This window comes from Triplophysa rosa, linkage group LG13, assembly GCF_024868665.1.
Source record: "Triplophysa rosa linkage group LG13, Trosa_1v2, whole genome shotgun sequence".
NCBI classification, from domain to species: Eukaryota; Metazoa; Chordata; class Actinopteri; order Cypriniformes; family Nemacheilidae; genus Triplophysa; species Triplophysa rosa.
In genome coordinates this window covers 21,681,376-21,699,121 of record NC_079902.1, presented here as the reverse complement: position 1 = coordinate 21,699,121, position 17,746 = coordinate 21,681,376, and the positions used below count along the sequence as shown (strand labels likewise).

At 40.2% G+C, this 17,746-nt stretch overlaps 3 protein-coding genes across 3 annotated transcripts; 2 read left to right on the top strand and 1 right to left on the bottom strand.

The window, feature by feature from the left end:
* Positions 1-26: 26 nt before the first annotated feature.
* Positions 27-5,300, bottom strand: LOC130563434 (uncharacterized). The gene is made up of 10 exons (XM_057348929.1): positions 5,187-5,300; positions 4,946-5,074; positions 4,218-4,389; positions 2,721-4,145; positions 2,505-2,644; positions 2,226-2,427; positions 2,041-2,145; positions 1,147-1,331; positions 921-1,062; positions 27-780 (listed from the first exon to the last, which is right to left on the bottom strand). Exons 2-10 carry the CDS (start codon positions 4,958-4,960, stop codon positions 158-160), a joined length of 3,009 nt encoding a protein of 1,002 aa, XP_057204912.1. The 5' UTR covers positions 4,961-5,074; positions 5,187-5,300; the 3' UTR covers positions 27-157.
* trmt112 (tRNA methyltransferase activator subunit 11-2) lies at positions 5,254-6,861 on the top strand. The gene is made up of 4 exons (XM_057348931.1): positions 5,254-5,427; positions 5,997-6,098; positions 6,240-6,332; positions 6,521-6,861. The coding sequence occupies exons 1-4, from the start codon at positions 5,353-5,355 to the stop codon at positions 6,617-6,619; spliced, it is 369 nt and encodes a 122-aa protein (XP_057204914.1). The 5' UTR covers positions 5,254-5,352; the 3' UTR covers positions 6,620-6,861.
* Positions 6,862-8,312: 1,451 nt separating this feature from the next.
* tgfb5 (transforming growth factor, beta 5) lies at positions 8,313-13,996 on the top strand. The gene is made up of 7 exons (XM_057348930.1): positions 8,313-9,527; positions 10,521-10,684; positions 10,931-11,063; positions 11,182-11,292; positions 11,857-12,034; positions 12,833-12,983; positions 13,460-13,996. Exons 1-7 carry the CDS (start codon positions 9,179-9,181, stop codon positions 13,616-13,618), a joined length of 1,245 nt encoding a protein of 414 aa, XP_057204913.1. The 5' UTR covers positions 8,313-9,178; the 3' UTR covers positions 13,619-13,996.
* Positions 13,997-17,746: the final 3,750 nt, after the last annotated feature.

The window sequence follows — 17,746 nt, the reverse complement described above, 5'->3', positions numbered from 1 at the left end:
AATTATATACAATACAAAAAACGTTTAACAACAACTCAAACACCACCTTTATATCCAGTGAACAAATTTAACTGGTAATAAAGCAAAATAAGCATTATAAAGTTATAAACGCGTAGTTGGTCAGCGTTTGATCTGAATATCCGGTAAATCACTTTCTCTAAACATAACTTAGATTGACTAAACACAGATCGCCCATCCTGTTGATGGCTTTGTTATTCTTGTGTTGATTATAATGATGAATGATGTTCCTCATTTGAAACATCTGTGTTGACGCTGACCACATCTTCAAAAAGTAGCCGTTTTGCTTGATCTCAGCGAACAGCTGCTCTAAAATCCGGCGGTTCACTTTTCCAGCCAGTTGAGGTACAGATGCAAGGTTCCTCAAAACACCTCCACTGTCTTTGGGATTTCCTTCAGGAATCTGGTCATACAGCACGTAATGCTTGGAAGATCCTGTGACTGGATGTCCATGAAGATCTGCCACCGTCTTCCTACTCTGGAGCCAAGGTAACGACACGTGCAGCTTTCCTCTTCTGGCCAGATCTATATTAACTGGAGTGGGTTCCGCTAAGCATCCTTCATACGGAGAGATCGGTACCTGTTCCGGTGCTCTTAGATTAGTGTGCTTCGCCAGATCATCCGCCAGCTCGTAAATGATGACATTGGGCATGTGTTTCCATGACAATAACAAATCGGCGAAGTCTTGAGGGCTTTCAGCTCGGAGGTTGTTTCTCAGACTGTACACAACCCCACAGGGACACATGATCACACCCCAGCCGCCTAATGCACAACAGAAACAATGAAAGGGAGATAAGACCGCGGAAATAAAAATAGCAATGCATGGAAGTCATACCGTATTGTGAGTTACAATATTGCAATACTTTGAATAAATCTTGTTCTTCAACAAGAAAGCAGCTCACCAGCGGGAGTCCAGATCTTCTCAAACACTTTTTTATACGTTGGCCTGGATTTCATTTCATTTGTCAATCTAAGCAGGAGGTCACTGTGAGATCCAGTGGAGTCCAAACCGCAGTCTGCGCACAAGCTCCTTATCACATCAACCTATCAAAAAGATCATTTCATTAACGTTAATGTAACAAATGGTTAACTTAAAAAAAAAAGTTTTGAACTCTGAAACGGACAAACCTTCTGCTTGAATAGTTCCTCCGTGAGTCTGTCTTCTGAGATCACGTTCTCTGAAACCGAATTCGTGGAGTGAACTTTCTCAAACTCCGTGTTGAGCACCGTGTCGGAGAGCCGTGTGTTTCTGCCAATCCAAGGAGCCCAGAAGTGCAAAGATGGAGGAACTACAAATGGGTTATGAACATCACCTGGAACATAATAAAGAACAATAATTATCAATTTATTTGTATGTACAGCCGCAGAAAAAGTTAAGAGACCGTTTCAAAATATTTTGAATTTTCGATGTATTGTGTTTAGATAAAATTATCCGTCTTGTTTCATCCTGTAAAGTGCTAACAATATTTACTCCCAAATTTCAAATGAAATATTATTTCTGTTTGCATTTATTAAGTGAAAACTGAAGAATCAGGTGAAAATAACAGAAAAGATGCTCTGTATTTTTTCAGACCTCAAATACTGCAAAGAAAACAAGTTCAGATTCACTTTTAAGCAACACAACATGTATTTAGAAAAGTAAAAAAAAAAACATTTTTATGTGATACTCTCTGTGTTTATCACAGTTTTCACGCGTCTTGTCATGCTGTCAGTCTTTCACGTTGCTGTTTGATGACTTTGTCACTCCTGAGGTTTGTTTTTGTTGAAATTCAACAGACACTGGACTGGAATGACCACAATACATCTAGATTAAATTACGATTAAATACAAATTTGGAATGGTCTCTAAAATTGACCTGTGGCTGAAAAGTGAGGTTCAGAAGTCCACTTATGAACATACTTCTATTTTTGCCTTTCACCAATTGAATAGAGAACACATCAAAATGGTATACTTTAAATGAATTTCAGAAGCCTAAATATGCATCATTTTACTTTTCTTTTACGCTAGAGCATGCGCACATACTCTCAACAAAACCTCGAGCGATCATCTCTTTAGACACGGCCTCCCAAAATCTTTCCACATCGATCTCTCCTTTGAAATTCTCTGGCGGTTCTTCAACGTGCTTCACTGAAAACACAAGAAAAAGAGCAACGTGTTGAAAAATAAGTGCAAAAGAAGAACACAGACGCCTTTTAGAATCGTCCTACCTGAGGACTGCAAAGCTTGTCTGTGTAAACCCATAATGACCACCGGCGGATGATCTCCACAGGAGACGCATGAGAAGCTGTACTCGTGCTCCGTAAGAGCTTCAAAGTGCAAGTATGCACGCAGAACAGTATCCGGCGGTGGAAACTCCACACCCGCCATGAGCTGCAAAAACTCCACCGCTCTGCTCACTGAAGTGTGGACCTAAACGACGAAGACTTCAATTTCAAAATAATGCTTGCGTTAATATTTGGCGAGTTATATATTAGGCTACGTGTTACCTCCAAGAGGTTTCTGAGGGTTAAACACAAAGGTATGTCCAGGATGATGTCATCGTTGTAGTTATGAAGGCCGTCTTTCCATTCTTGGTACCGGTAACACATTTCACACTGTGGGCACTGCTTATAGTAGACGGCGACGTCTAACGTTGGAAAACAATCAATACATTAGATGGCATTACAGCTATGCACGAGCATCTGCATCATTTCATCTCTTACCTTCAATGACGTGCCAGTTGGTGAGTATTTTTGCCGTTTGTGTTATCAGGGTAGGCTCACCAAGAGGAACAGCTTCTGGACATCTCTGACATACGCTTTCATTTGGACAGAGGCTTCTTGGGTAGTTCGTCTCCGTCGACAGCAGGCGAATATTCTCCGGTAGGTCAGCAGGTATCTTCTTGTTCTGGAACACGTAATCTACTAAGTTTTCCAATCGCAGACCAGTTGGCGGATACGCGGTCTCATCATCCGTGTCATCCTTCCCCTCGAAATAGCAGTCAAACTGGTCTCCTGCAAGCGATTCGTCAGCCCTCGGGGTCGGCTGGAACAGCTCACGATGCGTCTGGAACAGATGCCACTGGGCAACGTGTTTGTGTATACATGAACGGCGCACTTTTGCGCAGGGGCAAAACCATTTGTTCAATTTCGTGTTGTATACCACCATGACACGACACAACTGACTGTGGTTGGGCTCGAAAACCGAAATGCATTTCTTCATCGGCAGCACGGCAATCGTGGTGTGGACGGAAAGGGGTGCGCGGTGGCTTTCTGCAAGCTGCCGCTGAGCCAGACACGTCTTTTCCGTTTCCTCATTTATCCATCTCATTCTCACCATCTCCGTTAAAACTTTGTCGGTCAGCGACACCTCTTCAGCCGAAGACTTGCAGTAGGTCACAGATCGGATGTGCTTGCACTGATAAGACGGCAGGCCGCTTCTCTGAGCGAGCTCCATGTTTGACTGACACTCACTGGAATCGCACAGGACTCTGTGAGTTTCTCCCCATGCTTTGAACTGGACGTGAAGCGGCACGCTACGTCCCTTTGCGGTTTTGCGGACTGTGAACATGCCGTTTGTTTTATCAACGCACTGGCTGGTGAGATGGGACGTGGCATTAATGTCGTTCATAGACCCTTCGGTGTGTTTGCGGTCTATATGCTTCTGGATGTTGCATTTATTCATGAGGGCACTGCAAATCGGGCACCTTTTTTTGACAACGGCTCGCACGGGAACCTTGCTCGAGTAAACTGCGGTGGCTGGTGGGGTCTCGGCCTGGGTCAATGGGCTTATTGTTTTCAAGTTCGCCATGGAAGCTATTAAACCGTTGCTGGAGGGAGACTGTTGGACAGCTGGAGCGGTCACCGTTTCTGTGGAGGTTAATGATAATGAAGCTATTAAACTGGTGCTGGAGGCGGGTGATTGTTGGACGGCTGGAGCGGTCACAGCTTCTGTGGAGGTTGATGATGTTTCTTTGGTTACGTGTGACGTTGCGGCTGACCGTTTTTCTGCGGTCACTTGCTGTTTGTGTTTACAGACTTGCAAATGGTTTTTAAAATCATCTCTCCTTAGGACTGTGCTCGCGCAGTACATGCAGTGATAATGAAGAGACGGTCTACAGCCCAATCCACATCTGTGAACAGTGAAGTCTAAAAGAAAAAAAGGAACTATACGTCAGGAAAATACTGTACCACGGTATATCTAGCAAGTCATGCTCATACCTTCATGGACGATCGCTTTTTTACAGTGACTTTTGAGATGCATTTTTAATTTCAAAAGTCTTGTTGGTTTAAAGATGTTCCTTGCACAGAAGGGGCAGTGGAAACTGTTGCAACATTCTTTGCATTTCTGCAACTGAAGTGCTTGTTTTCCTTGTTGAATCGTAACATGTCTCTAAAAACAGGGGGAAAGAGAGGAACATAGAGGTGCTTGGTTTACGCAGCTTTGAGAGCACTAAAATGCAACATTACGACATAGTGCAACTGCTACTAGGTGATACACAGCTCTCGAGACTATTAGATGTAAATCATTGACATCATCAGTATTCACAATTAAACCTAATGCATAGCTGGATGTCTTCATTAGAAAAAAACACGTGTATTCGTCTAAATAAGCGCTGCGCAGACAATCGGAGTATGACGTCATCGAAGTGCCGCGAGAGCGTTTGGAAAGCTGCGCCAGTGCGCTATTATCGAATCGCTCTCGCGGTCATTTCCAGCGCCACATGAAGTTGTTTTATCTTAGCTTGGCGTTTCTTAAAATACAAATACATGGATCACTGATCTGACGTGGATACAAAGCAACAGTAATCGCATAATAAAGAATAACGTCCCATTTAGGCTTCTAAGATTTAACGAGAAACGTGTCAACAATTGTTTAGCAAGTAACGGCTTAAAGCCCAACATGCACCCGCATCGTTAGCAAAATAAACATTAGAAAGACAACTTACCACGCTCTCTGCCATCGTTGTTTATCAATAAAATTATCTCGTACAGTGTGCGACCCTGCGCTGCTGTCCGGAAACTGCTGTAACGTCATGACTCGGCGACTCTGCAGCTCCTCTGTTCTGTTTATTTATCTATTAATAGATCACCAGAATGCAATTGTGTTGTATGGCAAGCAAATCATTTAAATTGTTTTAAACGTAAAATTAGTTAAATAAGCAGTATCCGAGTCTTTAAGTAACTTACTTTGAAACTGATCCTCAGGTGGCGGAACCAAAACGAGCAGGTTGTTTTCCCCCGTGCTGTTTTCGCCGTTGCACACAGTCAGCGCTTTACACACATGTGGTTGTTATGCTTCTGTAATCCAACTTTTGTTATCTGTTGCAGAAATATTTAGCTACATACTGTCGAAATGAAGCTATTAACGCATAACATGCTAACATCCCACGTGAAAGGCGTGACTAAAGGATACCCGCTCAATATTAAGGTAGGCTTGCGCACAGAATAAATATTCCCTTCTAGAAATCTGGACATGGGTTATATGGATAAAAATGATTGGTTAAACGTGTATATATTTAAAATATATTCGGTTGTTAAGTGGTGACGTAAATAACACCGTTTCCGGGTCCAAGCATCTATTCGTTTCAAGCGGGGCTACAGCTTAAACAGCTGTTAATGAGCACTGTTTACTCGCATCGCGTATTTAAGCAGAGCATCTATTAACTCACAGTATACACTGCAGTCACCAGGCTTACGGAGTCGCCGACATCAATATTTGAATAAATTATGAAAAATGAATCACTGACTGGCCATGTGGGATTTCGTCACGAAGAGAAAGGATCGTGGTTTTCCGATAGTTTTACAGCTCGCCATGAGCGCATATTAGCATTTTTTGTTGTTTGCCTACAGCATCCATTGAGCGTTTGGACCCGGAAACAGGATATGACCTTCCATATATGGTGGTGCGTGACGTCAGACTAAACAACCGAATAGTAACATACTGTAGTAATAAATCTGTTTCTGTACGGTTATGTCTTGGATCCTGTTTGCATCAAGGCTACAGAGGTCAAAGTGAGTGAGGTGGACTTTAACCCTCAGTTCGTGACCCGGATGATACCAAAGCTGGAGTGGGGACCCTTGATCCAGGCGGCAGAAGTGGTTAGTCTGCAGAGATATATAACCCATATATTTATTGTTTTGTCAGCATGTGACACAGTGAAGATGCATCTCTTTACCTAGAATATTTACTTGTAGAGAAATGATTCTGATCATGACGATCTAATGAGTTGTTTTTAACAGCTTGGACATTCCCAAGACCTGCCCAGCACCCTCATACCAAACTATGAAAACGATGAAGATTTTCTGCGCAAAGTTCACAGAATTCTGCTGGAGGTGAGAAAGCCACTTTCAAGCATTAAGATAAGGTTGTTTCAATGGAAGCTAACTGTGTTTTTAATAAAGGAGGTCATTTATATTGAAGCTTTGATTGATATACACAGCAGAAGTGCAAGCCCAATTTACACAATTAAAGAAAAGTTTTTAGCGCTGATAATTGTATTCTCTGCATTCTCTGCTCTCAGGTTGAGGTTATAGAGGGATCTTTACAGTGCCCGGAGTCTGGCAGAGAATTCCCCATCTCCAAAGGTGTTCCCAACATGTTACTCAATGAAGACGAGTGATGGGGGTGCTGTTACACCCTTTTCACTGTTATCAAATTCCTACAGCAGCCCAGACAAAAGGTTTATACTGTGTACTGAACCATGTTTGTTTAGACAGTTTGGATGGTAAAAAAAACGTTTGATCATAATCCGCAAGATAATCTAAATTTAGACAAATTCATTTGTATTTGAATTCCTCTTAATTGTACTTTTCTTGTTTCTACCATTCTGTTATGTACTATATAAAGTATTCAGTAAATATGTATCGGTTTAATTCTTTATAAGATTTACTTTCCTTCAATGCTGGTCGTGGTCACCATTCAGAATGTTGGAAAAGCAGTAATGTAATGTATTTCTTCTCAAGTCTTTTATTTTTCAAGATGTGTGATGAAAACACCTATACAAGTATTTTGTTGTGTCATGTTATGAGAATTAATCTGAAATTATACCGATCTGTATTTTTAAGTTATAAATGCACATATATATAACACTATACACTTTGTGTATGTGTATTTTGGATTGTTGTTACTGTACAGAGTTCAGTTTAAGTAGGTCAGCTATAGTAGTTCCTCTGTGCAGAGCAGCCAAAGATTTTTTCAAATCACACAGAAAGCTCGCAGAGCAAGATGACGTGGCAAAGCGAATACTATATTTAGTTTAGGGAGGTTAAAAGGAAAAAAACGGAGTATGCTGTTTTCTATGGTCTATTTTGACATCTCATATTGCAAGACCGCAACCAACCACCAGAAAAGCCCTGGAGCTTTACCTTCACCTGCCACCAGACGGCGCGCGCGAGCTCAAACCCACGTCGGAATTTTCCACTTTTCCAGTATAAAAGATCAAGCGTTGAAGTCGTGCTTGAACAAGAATATAGTTGTTCTTTGGAAATGATATCATCCCATGAAAAATGTCAGCCCTCTGGTGTGTCCTACTTGCTTCCTATCTAATTTCTCTAAGGCATGTGTGTTGTTGTAGCTTCTCTGTGCTTGAAGAAGTTCAATTACAGCCCACATGGCCAAACTATAATGATGCAATAATTGAGAGGGGGAGAGCAGCTATAAAGCCGTTTCTGAAAGATTAACGATCATGTCTGTGAACTGTAATTAAAATAAGAGGAAAGTTATGAGAGTGGAAGTCAAATGAAACATGAAAGGATGGAACTATTTGGATAGCTATCGTTTCTCTTTCTAACAATTAGAAATAATTCGTTTGCTAAAACCACGAAGTGAACAGAAATATTTGATTTTTTCCACAAATCTTTGTTTTTATCGTTTGTATTGAATTGCGTATTATTTGCCGTGAAACATTGTTTCATAATTACACAACATTGCCGCTGCGTACTAAAATGCTTAACAAGAGGGAAAAAACTCTTCCAAGAGAAACATTTTATTTATTAACTTTTTACATTATCTGAACACTAACTTTTGCTTTAAAGAATGAACATTTGTATAGATAATGTGATGTATATTTACAAAGGATACAAAGGTACTGTAAGTGTTGGCTTTTCTACCACATGTGCCAATCGATTCTCTCTCGATCGCACGCACGCACGCACAAACACAGCGTCTTTAGAGACATGTTTTGGCTGAGAGTTAGTTAGAGCATGTTGGTAGATTTAAACCCCACAAAAGGGCGTTGTGTTTTTAATTATAGAGATGTGAAATAATGCATCTCACCTTCAAAGACTCACCTTACCTTCTGACGTGTTGATGGTTTTCTCGTTTTCCCTTCTGCCTTAAACGGATCACTCTCAGTCCAGCCTAGACTAGCATTTTCAGCCAGTCTCGTTGTTTATACCGTAAATCCAGTTCAACCTGGCGCATTTTTCATGGGATTTCTTTTTTCTAATGTAGGTTTAACGACATGATTACACATTTGGACGACAGTTGTGCATTTTGACTCGATGCTGAAAAGGAGAAAAATCGAGAAGAAATAAAATGTGACCTGATCTCTTATAAACGACTTGTGTCTCATGTGAAAATAACCTGAGAGCAACCTACAGAGAAAGAACTAGAAGTCCTCTCTGAATTTCCAAGTGAAACCACAAGAATTCAAAGCAGCAATTGGAGTTTCTTTTTGGATCCCTGGATACCAGAGACGCATGAGGGACTATTCAGTTTATTACCTTACCGGTAAATACTGAAAATCCAGGATAGCGCGATGGGAAAGCAATGAAAAGGTCTGTTTATATTATTCCATACAGATTTATTATTTTTATAGCTACAATGGAGCGTTGCTTTAGAAATTTCAGCATACTAGAAGCGATTAGGCCTTTATTTCACCCACTTTTTACCTAAGTATTGTGCTTTTTGTGCGCATTTAGCGAAATCTGTATTTAGCTGGACCGTTTAAAATGATATTTGACCACATAAGTTAAATCATCGGAAGTGATTAAAGAAGGAAAAAACACCCTGCATGACAGTAGAGCAGCTCATTCACCTGGTGAATACCCACTGTGAGCAGAGCGACCTACGCACTTTGGGTTTGTCCCATTGCGCACAGTGTGCGCGCTGCGCCGGCGCGCTTCCCGAGGACATCCAGACGATTTTACAGTAGATCCTCTCATCCTGTAAATCAGTCATGTGGTTCATTAATCTGGCTCTGATCGTTCTCAAACTATCCGTGTCCGCGGAGGGATTCTCCACGTGCCAGTCATACAACTTGGACGACCACAAATCCAAAAGGATCGAAGCGGTGCGCGGACAGATTTTAAGCAAGCTGCGCATCCGGAGTCCACCGGATCGCGAATCCAGTCCGCCGCCGGAGTCTGTACCGGCGGAGGTGATGTTACTTTACAACAGCACGAAAGAGCTGCTGAAGGAGCGCGCGCGTCAGGCCGAAGCCGCGTGCGACCGCGAGAGCAGTGAAGAGGATTACTATGCGAAAGAAGTGCAGAGGGTGAATATGATACCACAGCGCACAGATACGAGTGAGTGCTTTGAATTCATGGACTGTTTTAAGAATGCATTGTGGATGTACATGTGTGATCAAAGGTCCAGTCCTTTGGACATATGTGACCCTGGATCACAAAACCAGTCTTAAGTAGCACGGGAACATTTTTAGTAAAAGACAAAAATACATTGTGTGGGTCAAAATTATCGATTTTTCTTTTATGTCAAAAATCATTAGGATATTAAGTAAAGATCATGTTCCATGAAGATATTTTGTAAATTTCCTGCCTTAAATATATAAAAACTTTATTTTTGTGAGTGGATGGTCTGCCACAGTGCCCCTGATTAACAACTTCAAAGGCAATTCTCTCAATATTTAAATTTTTTTGCACTCTCAGATTCCAGAATTTTAAACGGTTGTATCTCAGCCAGATATTGTTCTATTCTAACAGCTCATATATCTATAGAAAGTTTATTTATTCATCTTTCAGATTATGTAAAAATCTCAATTTTGAAAAATTGACCCATAAGACTGGTTTTGTTGTCCAGGGTCACATATTGTTTGGTGGCACATGCATAAAACGATTCAGTATTTAATAAACATTGGATTGGCAAAAAGCCATGGCAATAATCAATAAGTGGTTACTATAATAAAAGCAAGGATTTGCATTATAGCATTATAAATGTTAATAGAATTTAGCAGTACTTACATTTGTAATTGTGAAATATTTTATTGTAAATGTTTTAATGCAAAATATTGTTTTTCTTACAATACAACAACCGCCTAGTTTCAGATGTAGCATCTCCTCTTTAGCACACATTTGTTGTATAACATTTAATGTTGCATAAGGCAGCTTTGGTTCAATAATCAGTCGCAACGAAGCTGCTCAGAACGGGGTTAGGCAGTACATCTGCCGTTTTTGGAAACGCAGCAAGTTTTCTTTCCTTGAGGTCGACCATCTGAAAACCAAACACAGACCGCACCGTGTAAACAAAAAGACCTTAGTGAGAATCCTGCTTCTGTCCCACAGACTCGATCCATCCGCTTCCTCAGAGCCCGTACTTCAGGGTGGTGGTCTTCGATGTCACCAACGTGGAGCGAAACTCGAGTACTTTGGTCAAAGCAGAATTTCGCATCTTCAGAGTGCCAAACCCGCAGGTGCGCACGACAGAACAGCGCGTGGAAATATACCAGGTGAGGAGATGCATGTGCTGAACTTCACAGTCAAAAGAGTTTCATTCTCCAGATGTGCACGTGCAACGGTAGAAACCATTGCACAAATTCTGTTGGTTTAATGGTTAAAATGGCAGTTGTATTGATGCGAGTTAACATGCACACTCATACTTTTTTATGGTTTTCATGGTAACCAGCTTATGATTAATATAGTGGTATTTCTAGTGGCAAAAATAACAACTAACTTGTGATCTTTACATCCATTAGATTCTCAAATCTGATCATGTAACAGCTCCATCTCAGAGATACATCGACTCCAGAACAGTCGATCCTCGTGCCAAAGGGTCGTGGCTGTCTGTCGACGTCACAGAGACTGTGAAGGAATGGATGGCGCTCAGAGGTCAGTGAGTTCATTCATGGTTTTCAACATATGTTTATTGTGTATGTTAGATCAGGATTAGCATTCAAATGAGAAATGTTTCCTTTTCTCTCTCTCTCTCTCTCTCTCTCTCTCTCAGAAAGAAATCTAGGGCTCAAGATCAGTGTTCACTGTCCCTGCTGCACATTTGTCCCCTCCACAAACAACATCGTTCCTAACAAGAGTGAAGAGCTGGAGGCCAGATTTGCAGGTTGTTATCCTTTAAATGTTATCTTGTTTGTGTGATTCCATATCTAATGCATGCTGTAATGTCACATGGTGATGCATGTATGCAAAATATAATGAAATGTATTATTGCACAATTTTTTTCACTGTTATTCAAACGTTTGGATGCACCTTGTTTTTTATTTTTTATTAGTATTTCCCACATGTAGTAAGCAAAATTTGGCAAATGAATCCAGTGGCCTCGTGTTTAAAATGTTTTGAGGATTTCACCCGTGTCCAAAGGGTGTGCACAAATGTATGCATCCTGGAATAGTTTTTGAACAGAAGTCCCTTAGTATGCAGGACACTTATTGGCTGCTTTTCCTTCATTATTTCTTTCACATTAAAACGTGTTTTTATATAGTTTTTGGATAAGTTTGGGCATAGGCACATTAAGGGAACATTAGATCTCTATGATCCAAACATTCAAGTTAGAAATCTAAATACAATGCATAAAATTTGATTTATTGATTTAAGTGTTCCCTTATATACAGTCTGTTATTAAAAGGGATTAAAAGAAAAGCTTGAAAGTAATATTATATTTCCACAGGGATTGATGATGACATCATAAAACAGAACAGAAGACCAGGTGCCACTAAAGGACGGATTGAATTTAGCACTAAAACTCCACACTTGATACTAACCCTGTTACCCAGCGACCGTCTGGACAACCCCACCAAGAAAAGTCGCAAGAAGAGATCCGCAGCGGAAACAACCATATGCTCACGGTACAGAGAGAGAGAGAGCGAGCGAGAGATTTTGAGAGAGAGCGAGAGAGAGAGGGTTGTGTCTCTGAGTGGATGTGTGTTTGAAGACAGACAACCAATCCAATGCATTTATATCAAATTTGGGTTGCAATCTAATGCGTGCATGCAGAGATATCGAGAACATGACCCAAAATTCACACACCCTAAGAGAACACATGCGGTAACCTGCCTGGGGAGTGTCATGTCTGATACTGTAAACTGTATTTTGTCTGTCCTGGATGTAAATGCTATTTTAATGTGGATATGTTAATACTACAATCTGCGAAACGATGTAAAATGGACACTTCCCACAAAATGCACAACTTATAAATGATTATTATAATTGTGAATCGGGGTAAACTTAACATGCACAGGGCACGTAGGCGTTTTTTAGCGTTTTAGCATTTTTTATTATCTTTGTTTTACTTTAACATTCAATCAACCATCAAAAACTATATGCACCATTTGAAAAGACTCAACATTCATTTTCTGAAGTTGTTTTTGCAATAAATACAATGCCAAAAAAGAGACGCTTGTTAAAAGGTTAAGTACACACTTTTCAGTTGGACGAATAAACTGGTTTTGTTCATTTTTAACTAAAAATAAGTTGCGAATCGCAGCTTTCAGTGGATTAGTTAGCTGTGGTAACGTTTATTGGAACACGTTCAGATTTTGCTCCACTAGTCATATAGTGGAAAGAAAACTTTTGGGTAAAAAACTTTTAGCAAGTAACATGGAAAACTCAATGATGGTTTGCTCTTATCTTTTGTCCTCTCTCAGGGCTGACCAGGACTGCTGTCTGAGGTCTCTGTACATCGACTTCCGTCGGGACTTGAACTGGAAGTGGATCCACGAACCAAAAGGGTACAAAGCAAATTTCTGCGCAGGGAACTGTCCTTACCTATGGAGCGCAAACAATCACTACAACATGGTGAGGAAAGAAAATATGAATGCTCAGCCTTTAAAAAATGCTCAGAAGTTGCTCCTATATGACTCGAGAGATTTGATGGAGTTCTCTGTTGTTTTTCATTGAAGTATCAACTTAGTCTGAGATGTTTCTCCAAAAATTGCTATGAAGTAATAAAACAGAAACTAAAGAGATAATTCCACGAAGAGTATGGAGATGTAAAATCAATGTAGCTTGTAGAGGTAAAAGAATCTGGATTTGGGTATACTCAATGAAAAAAAAATTCAATAATATTATTGACTTTTGATTGCAGACTTGACAAATCTGAGCTCAGTTTGTGACATTGTTGACATCTCTTTTGAAACTCTAATGACAGACACGTTTGTGAGATTTCATCGGTGATCTCATCGTTTCGCAACGTGATATTATTTGCACAATATTTTCTTTTAGACACTTGTACTTTCATTGTCCGCTTACATGTTTCTTTTTTCCACACTCAGATTCTTCCGCTGTATAATAAGATGAATCCCGAAGCCTCTGCGTCTCCGTGTTGTGTTCCGCAGGATCTGGAGCCCCTTACCATCGTCTATTTCCTCGGCCGGACCCCCCGTGTGGAACAGCTCTCTAACATGGTGGTCAAGTCCTGTAAGTGCCGTTGAAGCAGTCTTTAGAGAGAGAGACAGGTGGACGAGTAACAAACACAACTGACATCCTAATAAGGGCAATTTCTCACAAACCTTGACGGATGGCGAGGTCTTTAATGTAAATTGACAGGTGGAAAATCATCTATACAGCACGCATCTTAAAAACAGGAACCAACGGTCATATTCTAATAGATGAGCTTTTTGACAGTATCTCCTCGCATGATCCGTATCGCAACAGTGACTGAGAATATACGCCAGCAATTCATTCTTTTTAGTTGTCAAACAAAGTGTACTGCAGATTGGTTTATTTTTGAAATTTGCAAATGTAAATAGTTTTTGGTGAAGTTTATATTTGATTATTTACTTAAAACAATAAATTTTGATTGTATAAAACTTTTATTTGTGGCCTTTTGATTTGTTTTCCATCACATATTTAGAATTCTCCCAAAGTCGATCATTAGTCGATTAAGTCGTGTTGTCGCACAGCAAGTGGCCGGTTAATGTTGTTTTTTCAGACGATGACTGTGTGGTCCGCTCTCGCTGGAAATGCAGATTTGACCGGTGGACTCGCCAGCCAGATGCGGTTCGAGGTTAGAAAACCTTCGGCGTAAACAGGATGTGAACAATTTCCAGACACCGGCCGCTCACGGAACGCCAAATTTAAACGCTTGGGGTTCAAGGTTTGTGGTGACGCGGCAAAACGAGCAGTGGGTGAAAATGAATGGCAGGACTTCAGAAAAGAAGGAGCCGTGTCATCGCTTTGATTCCCCCCTCTCACCCTGCTGAGCAATACACAGTATCCTGAACTGTGGGACGTAGAGAAGAATATTGACTTGACCCACATTTACTCCCTGTTTGTATTTTTTCTCCCCTCAATGTGTCCTTTCAAACCTTAAAGCTGCTGGCATAAGAGTTTGAGTTTGTTTTTGAGTGGAAACGTAGCTTTTTTGTCCCTGCAGTTTAAATGTTTATCTGTGGCCAGCGAGACTGATCTGTAGGGAATGACAGGGTTTCTGTGTTTGGCTGCCAGGTCTAAATTGAGCCAATGCCTCAGTCTCTCGCTCGAAGAAAACAACTTTTAGAAAGTCCTATCGAAGGGACTCAGGAGAACGAAGAGCTGTAGAAAATCATTACATAACGGACCTCAATGAATCGACTTATCGTCTCTTGCGCAACGTTGACTCAGCACGCGGAAGCAGACAGGCGAGCAGAAAGTCTAAACCTTGGGGCGAGAGAGAGGAAGATGGGCCGTCTGAGGAGCGTGTGGTTTAGGAAGAGGTGTGTGAGCGCAGCGCTGGGCCTCATGGTTTTCATGGGGTGTGAAGTCAAATGTGCTGTGAGAGTTATACGCACAAGCGTGTGAGCCTTAAGACGGCGGTTAAGGTCATTTGCTTAAATCTAGGCCATTTAGAGAAATGGTTGTGAAAAGCACCGGATCTTTGGCTTGTTATGACAGTGAAAGCTTTTTGGGGCGCAGTCTGGTGCAAGTGTAATCAAATTTAATTTAGACTCTTTGAAATGACTTCTTGGCTTCAAGGGTGCAGTTTTACTTTGTGTTGACAAAATCAAAACTTTATGCGTCAATCAATGAGCATGTGGGAGTAGTTAGAGGTCATAAATATCAAATTCCAAATTGGTTTAAATAAACAATATAAAAAAAAACAATTTTAAGAAATCAGAGATGTGCTCACGAATTAGTTGCCATTCCAGCATCTTAGATCATATTTTTAATTCCTCGCCATATCCTTAAATTCACACCCGTTAAAAAAACAAAAACAAAGCAGATATATTAAATATTGAATTTTACATGTGCAAATTGTTATAGTCCACCAAAAACGTTTCTGTAAATAAAATATCGACCTATTATTACGCATACTTAAACTAAACTAATATTAGAAACGTAACCTCGGGAACCCGGAATAAATAAATATATAAAACGGTTGAAACAGTAAAATTAAAAAACTTTAACTAAACTAAATTTTGATTCCTATATATGGCAACATAAAGAATAAACAAATAAATAATAAAAAGCAATAAAATTAACGTAAAAAACTATGATACTCTAGTAGGTAGCCATCCCCACTCATCTACACCCAGAAACTGGACATGAGATATTCACAGATATTAAAAGAAACTAAATGAAACAAATCTTTGTCATTACCAAGTAAACCTTTGAGCAAAACCTAGAGGATAAAGAAAAAGACAAAACCAACATCTTCACTATAGTTAAGTGTCAATAAGTCCATCTGGCCTGTAAAACCTTAATTCTACAGCACACAATGACATCCTGGAGAATTACATGCATTCAACTTTGTGGCAAGAGTTTTGTGCACCAGAATGACATTGCTCCTGTGCACGCAGCCAGCGTCATCAAGAAATGGTTTCTTTACCGAACCTGATGTGGAACAACTTACTGTAACTGACCGACACAAAGCCCAAACCTGAACTTTATTGAACAACACATTGATGAATCCAGGACCGTGAGCCAGATCCCATCACCCAACATCAGGATCTGGCCTCGCCGATGCTCGCGGCTCTCAACTGAAGCAAATCCCCACAGCAATGCTCCAACATCTAGTGGAACATTGACTTCCCAGAAGAACAGAGACCGTTATAGCAGTAAGGGGAGGGATTAATGCTCATGGTTTTGAAATTAAACGTTCAACAAGCAGATGTGGGTTTTCACATACCTCTATCTGTGTCGCGTAGGTCTGGATCGAATTATTTCATTAAAAATGTATCACTGCATTCCTTGAGCCTTACATAAAATATATGCTTCTATAAAAGCACCTACAGGAAGTCTTGTGAATGCTCGCATGAATGAAGTACAAGTGGCTTATTTATAGTTCGTTTATATGTTTAGTGTTGCATTGTTGCTTTACACATGCATGATTATATATAAAGCTAATGTGAACCCAGAAGAAAATCTTACAGCCTGTCAGAGATGGAGTCTTCAATAGTTTCATTTATGTGTCAACTTAGTCTTAGATGTTTCTCCTAAAGCTCCTTATAGAAGACATTAAACTAGATATGAATGAGAGGATTGTTAATACACAGCCCAGAACATCCATGTACAAGTTCTTGCAAAACTGTTCAAGTTCAAATTGCAGACTTCACATAAATTCTCTTTTAAAATATGTGAGATTGTCCGGAGATAAATGTATACGATATACGTTTAATTCTGGGTGAAACAATTGAGATTTTACTGAAATCTTGTGTGTGCATCAACAGAGTACAAAGAGAGAGCGAGCGAGAGAGAGAGAGAGGGGGAGGGGGAGGGAGAGAGAGAGAGAGCGAGCGAGAGAGAGACCACAACCAGGCAAAATCTATGTGGTTTATTAAGTTTCTTATTAGAACGTATTTGGTTTTGCTGGATGGATGGATGGATAGATAGATAGATAGATAGATAGATAGATAGATAGATAGATAGATAGATAGATAGATAGATAGATAGATAGATAGATAGATAGATAGATAGATAGATAGATAGATAGATAGATNGATCCACGAACCAAAAGGGTACAAAGCAAATTTCTGCGCAGGGAACTGTCCTTACCTATGGAGCGCAAACAATCACTACAACATGGTGAGGAAAGAAAATATGAATGCTCAGCCTTTAAAAAATGCTCAGAAGTTGCTCCTATATGACTCGAGAGATTTGATGGAGTTCTCTGTTGTTTTTCATTGAAGTATCAACTTAGTCTGAGATGTTTCTCCAAAAATTGCTATGAAGTAATAAAACAGAAACTAAAGAGATAATTCCACGAAGAGTATGGAGATGTAAAATCAATGTAGCTTGTAGAGGTAAAAGAATCTGGATTTGGGTATACTCAATGAAAAAAAAATTCAATAATATTATTGACTTTTGATTGCAGACTTGACAAATCTGAGCTCAGTTTGTGACATTGTTGACATCTCTTTTGAAACTCTAATGACAGACACGTTTGTGAGATTTCATCGGTGATCTCATCGTTTCGCAACGTGATATTATTTGCACAATATTTTCTTTTAGACACTTGTACTTTCATTGTCCGCTTACATGTTTCTTTTTTCCACACTCAGATTCTTCCGCTGTATAATAAGATGAATCCCGAAGCCTCTGCGTCTCCGTGTTGTGTTCCGCAGGATCTGGAGCCCCTTACC

Bases quoted from the DNA above. Each gene is read 5' to 3' on its own strand.
- LOC130563434 (XM_057348929.1), bottom strand. The intron at 2,645-2,720 runs GTAAGAGATGAA...TTCCAACGTTAG, and splicing joins CAACTGGCACGTCATTGAAG to ACGTCGCCGTCTACTATAAG. The intron at 1,332-2,040 runs GTATGTGCGCAT...ATTATGTTCCAG, and splicing joins CGCTCGAGGTTTTGTTGAGA to GTGATGTTCATAACCCATTT.
- trmt112 (XM_057348931.1), top strand. From the start codon at position 5,353: ATGAAGCTATTAACGCATAACATGCTAACATCCCACGTGAAAGGCGTG. The intron at 5,428-5,996 runs GTAGGCTTGCGC...GTTTGCATCAAG, and splicing joins GATACCCGCTCAATATTAAG to GCTACAGAGGTCAAAGTGAG. The intron at 6,099-6,239 runs GTTAGTCTGCAG...TGTTTTTAACAG, and splicing joins TGATCCAGGCGGCAGAAGTG to CTTGGACATTCCCAAGACCT.
- tgfb5 (XM_057348930.1), top strand. From the start codon at position 9,179: ATGTGGTTCATTAATCTGGCTCTGATCGTTCTCAAACTATCCGTGTCC. The intron at 11,064-11,181 runs GTCAGTGAGTTC...TCTCTCTCTCAG, and splicing joins GGAATGGATGGCGCTCAGAG to AAAGAAATCTAGGGCTCAAG. The intron at 12,984-13,459 runs GTGAGGAAAGAA...TTCCACACTCAG, and splicing joins CAAACAATCACTACAACATG to ATTCTTCCGCTGTATAATAA.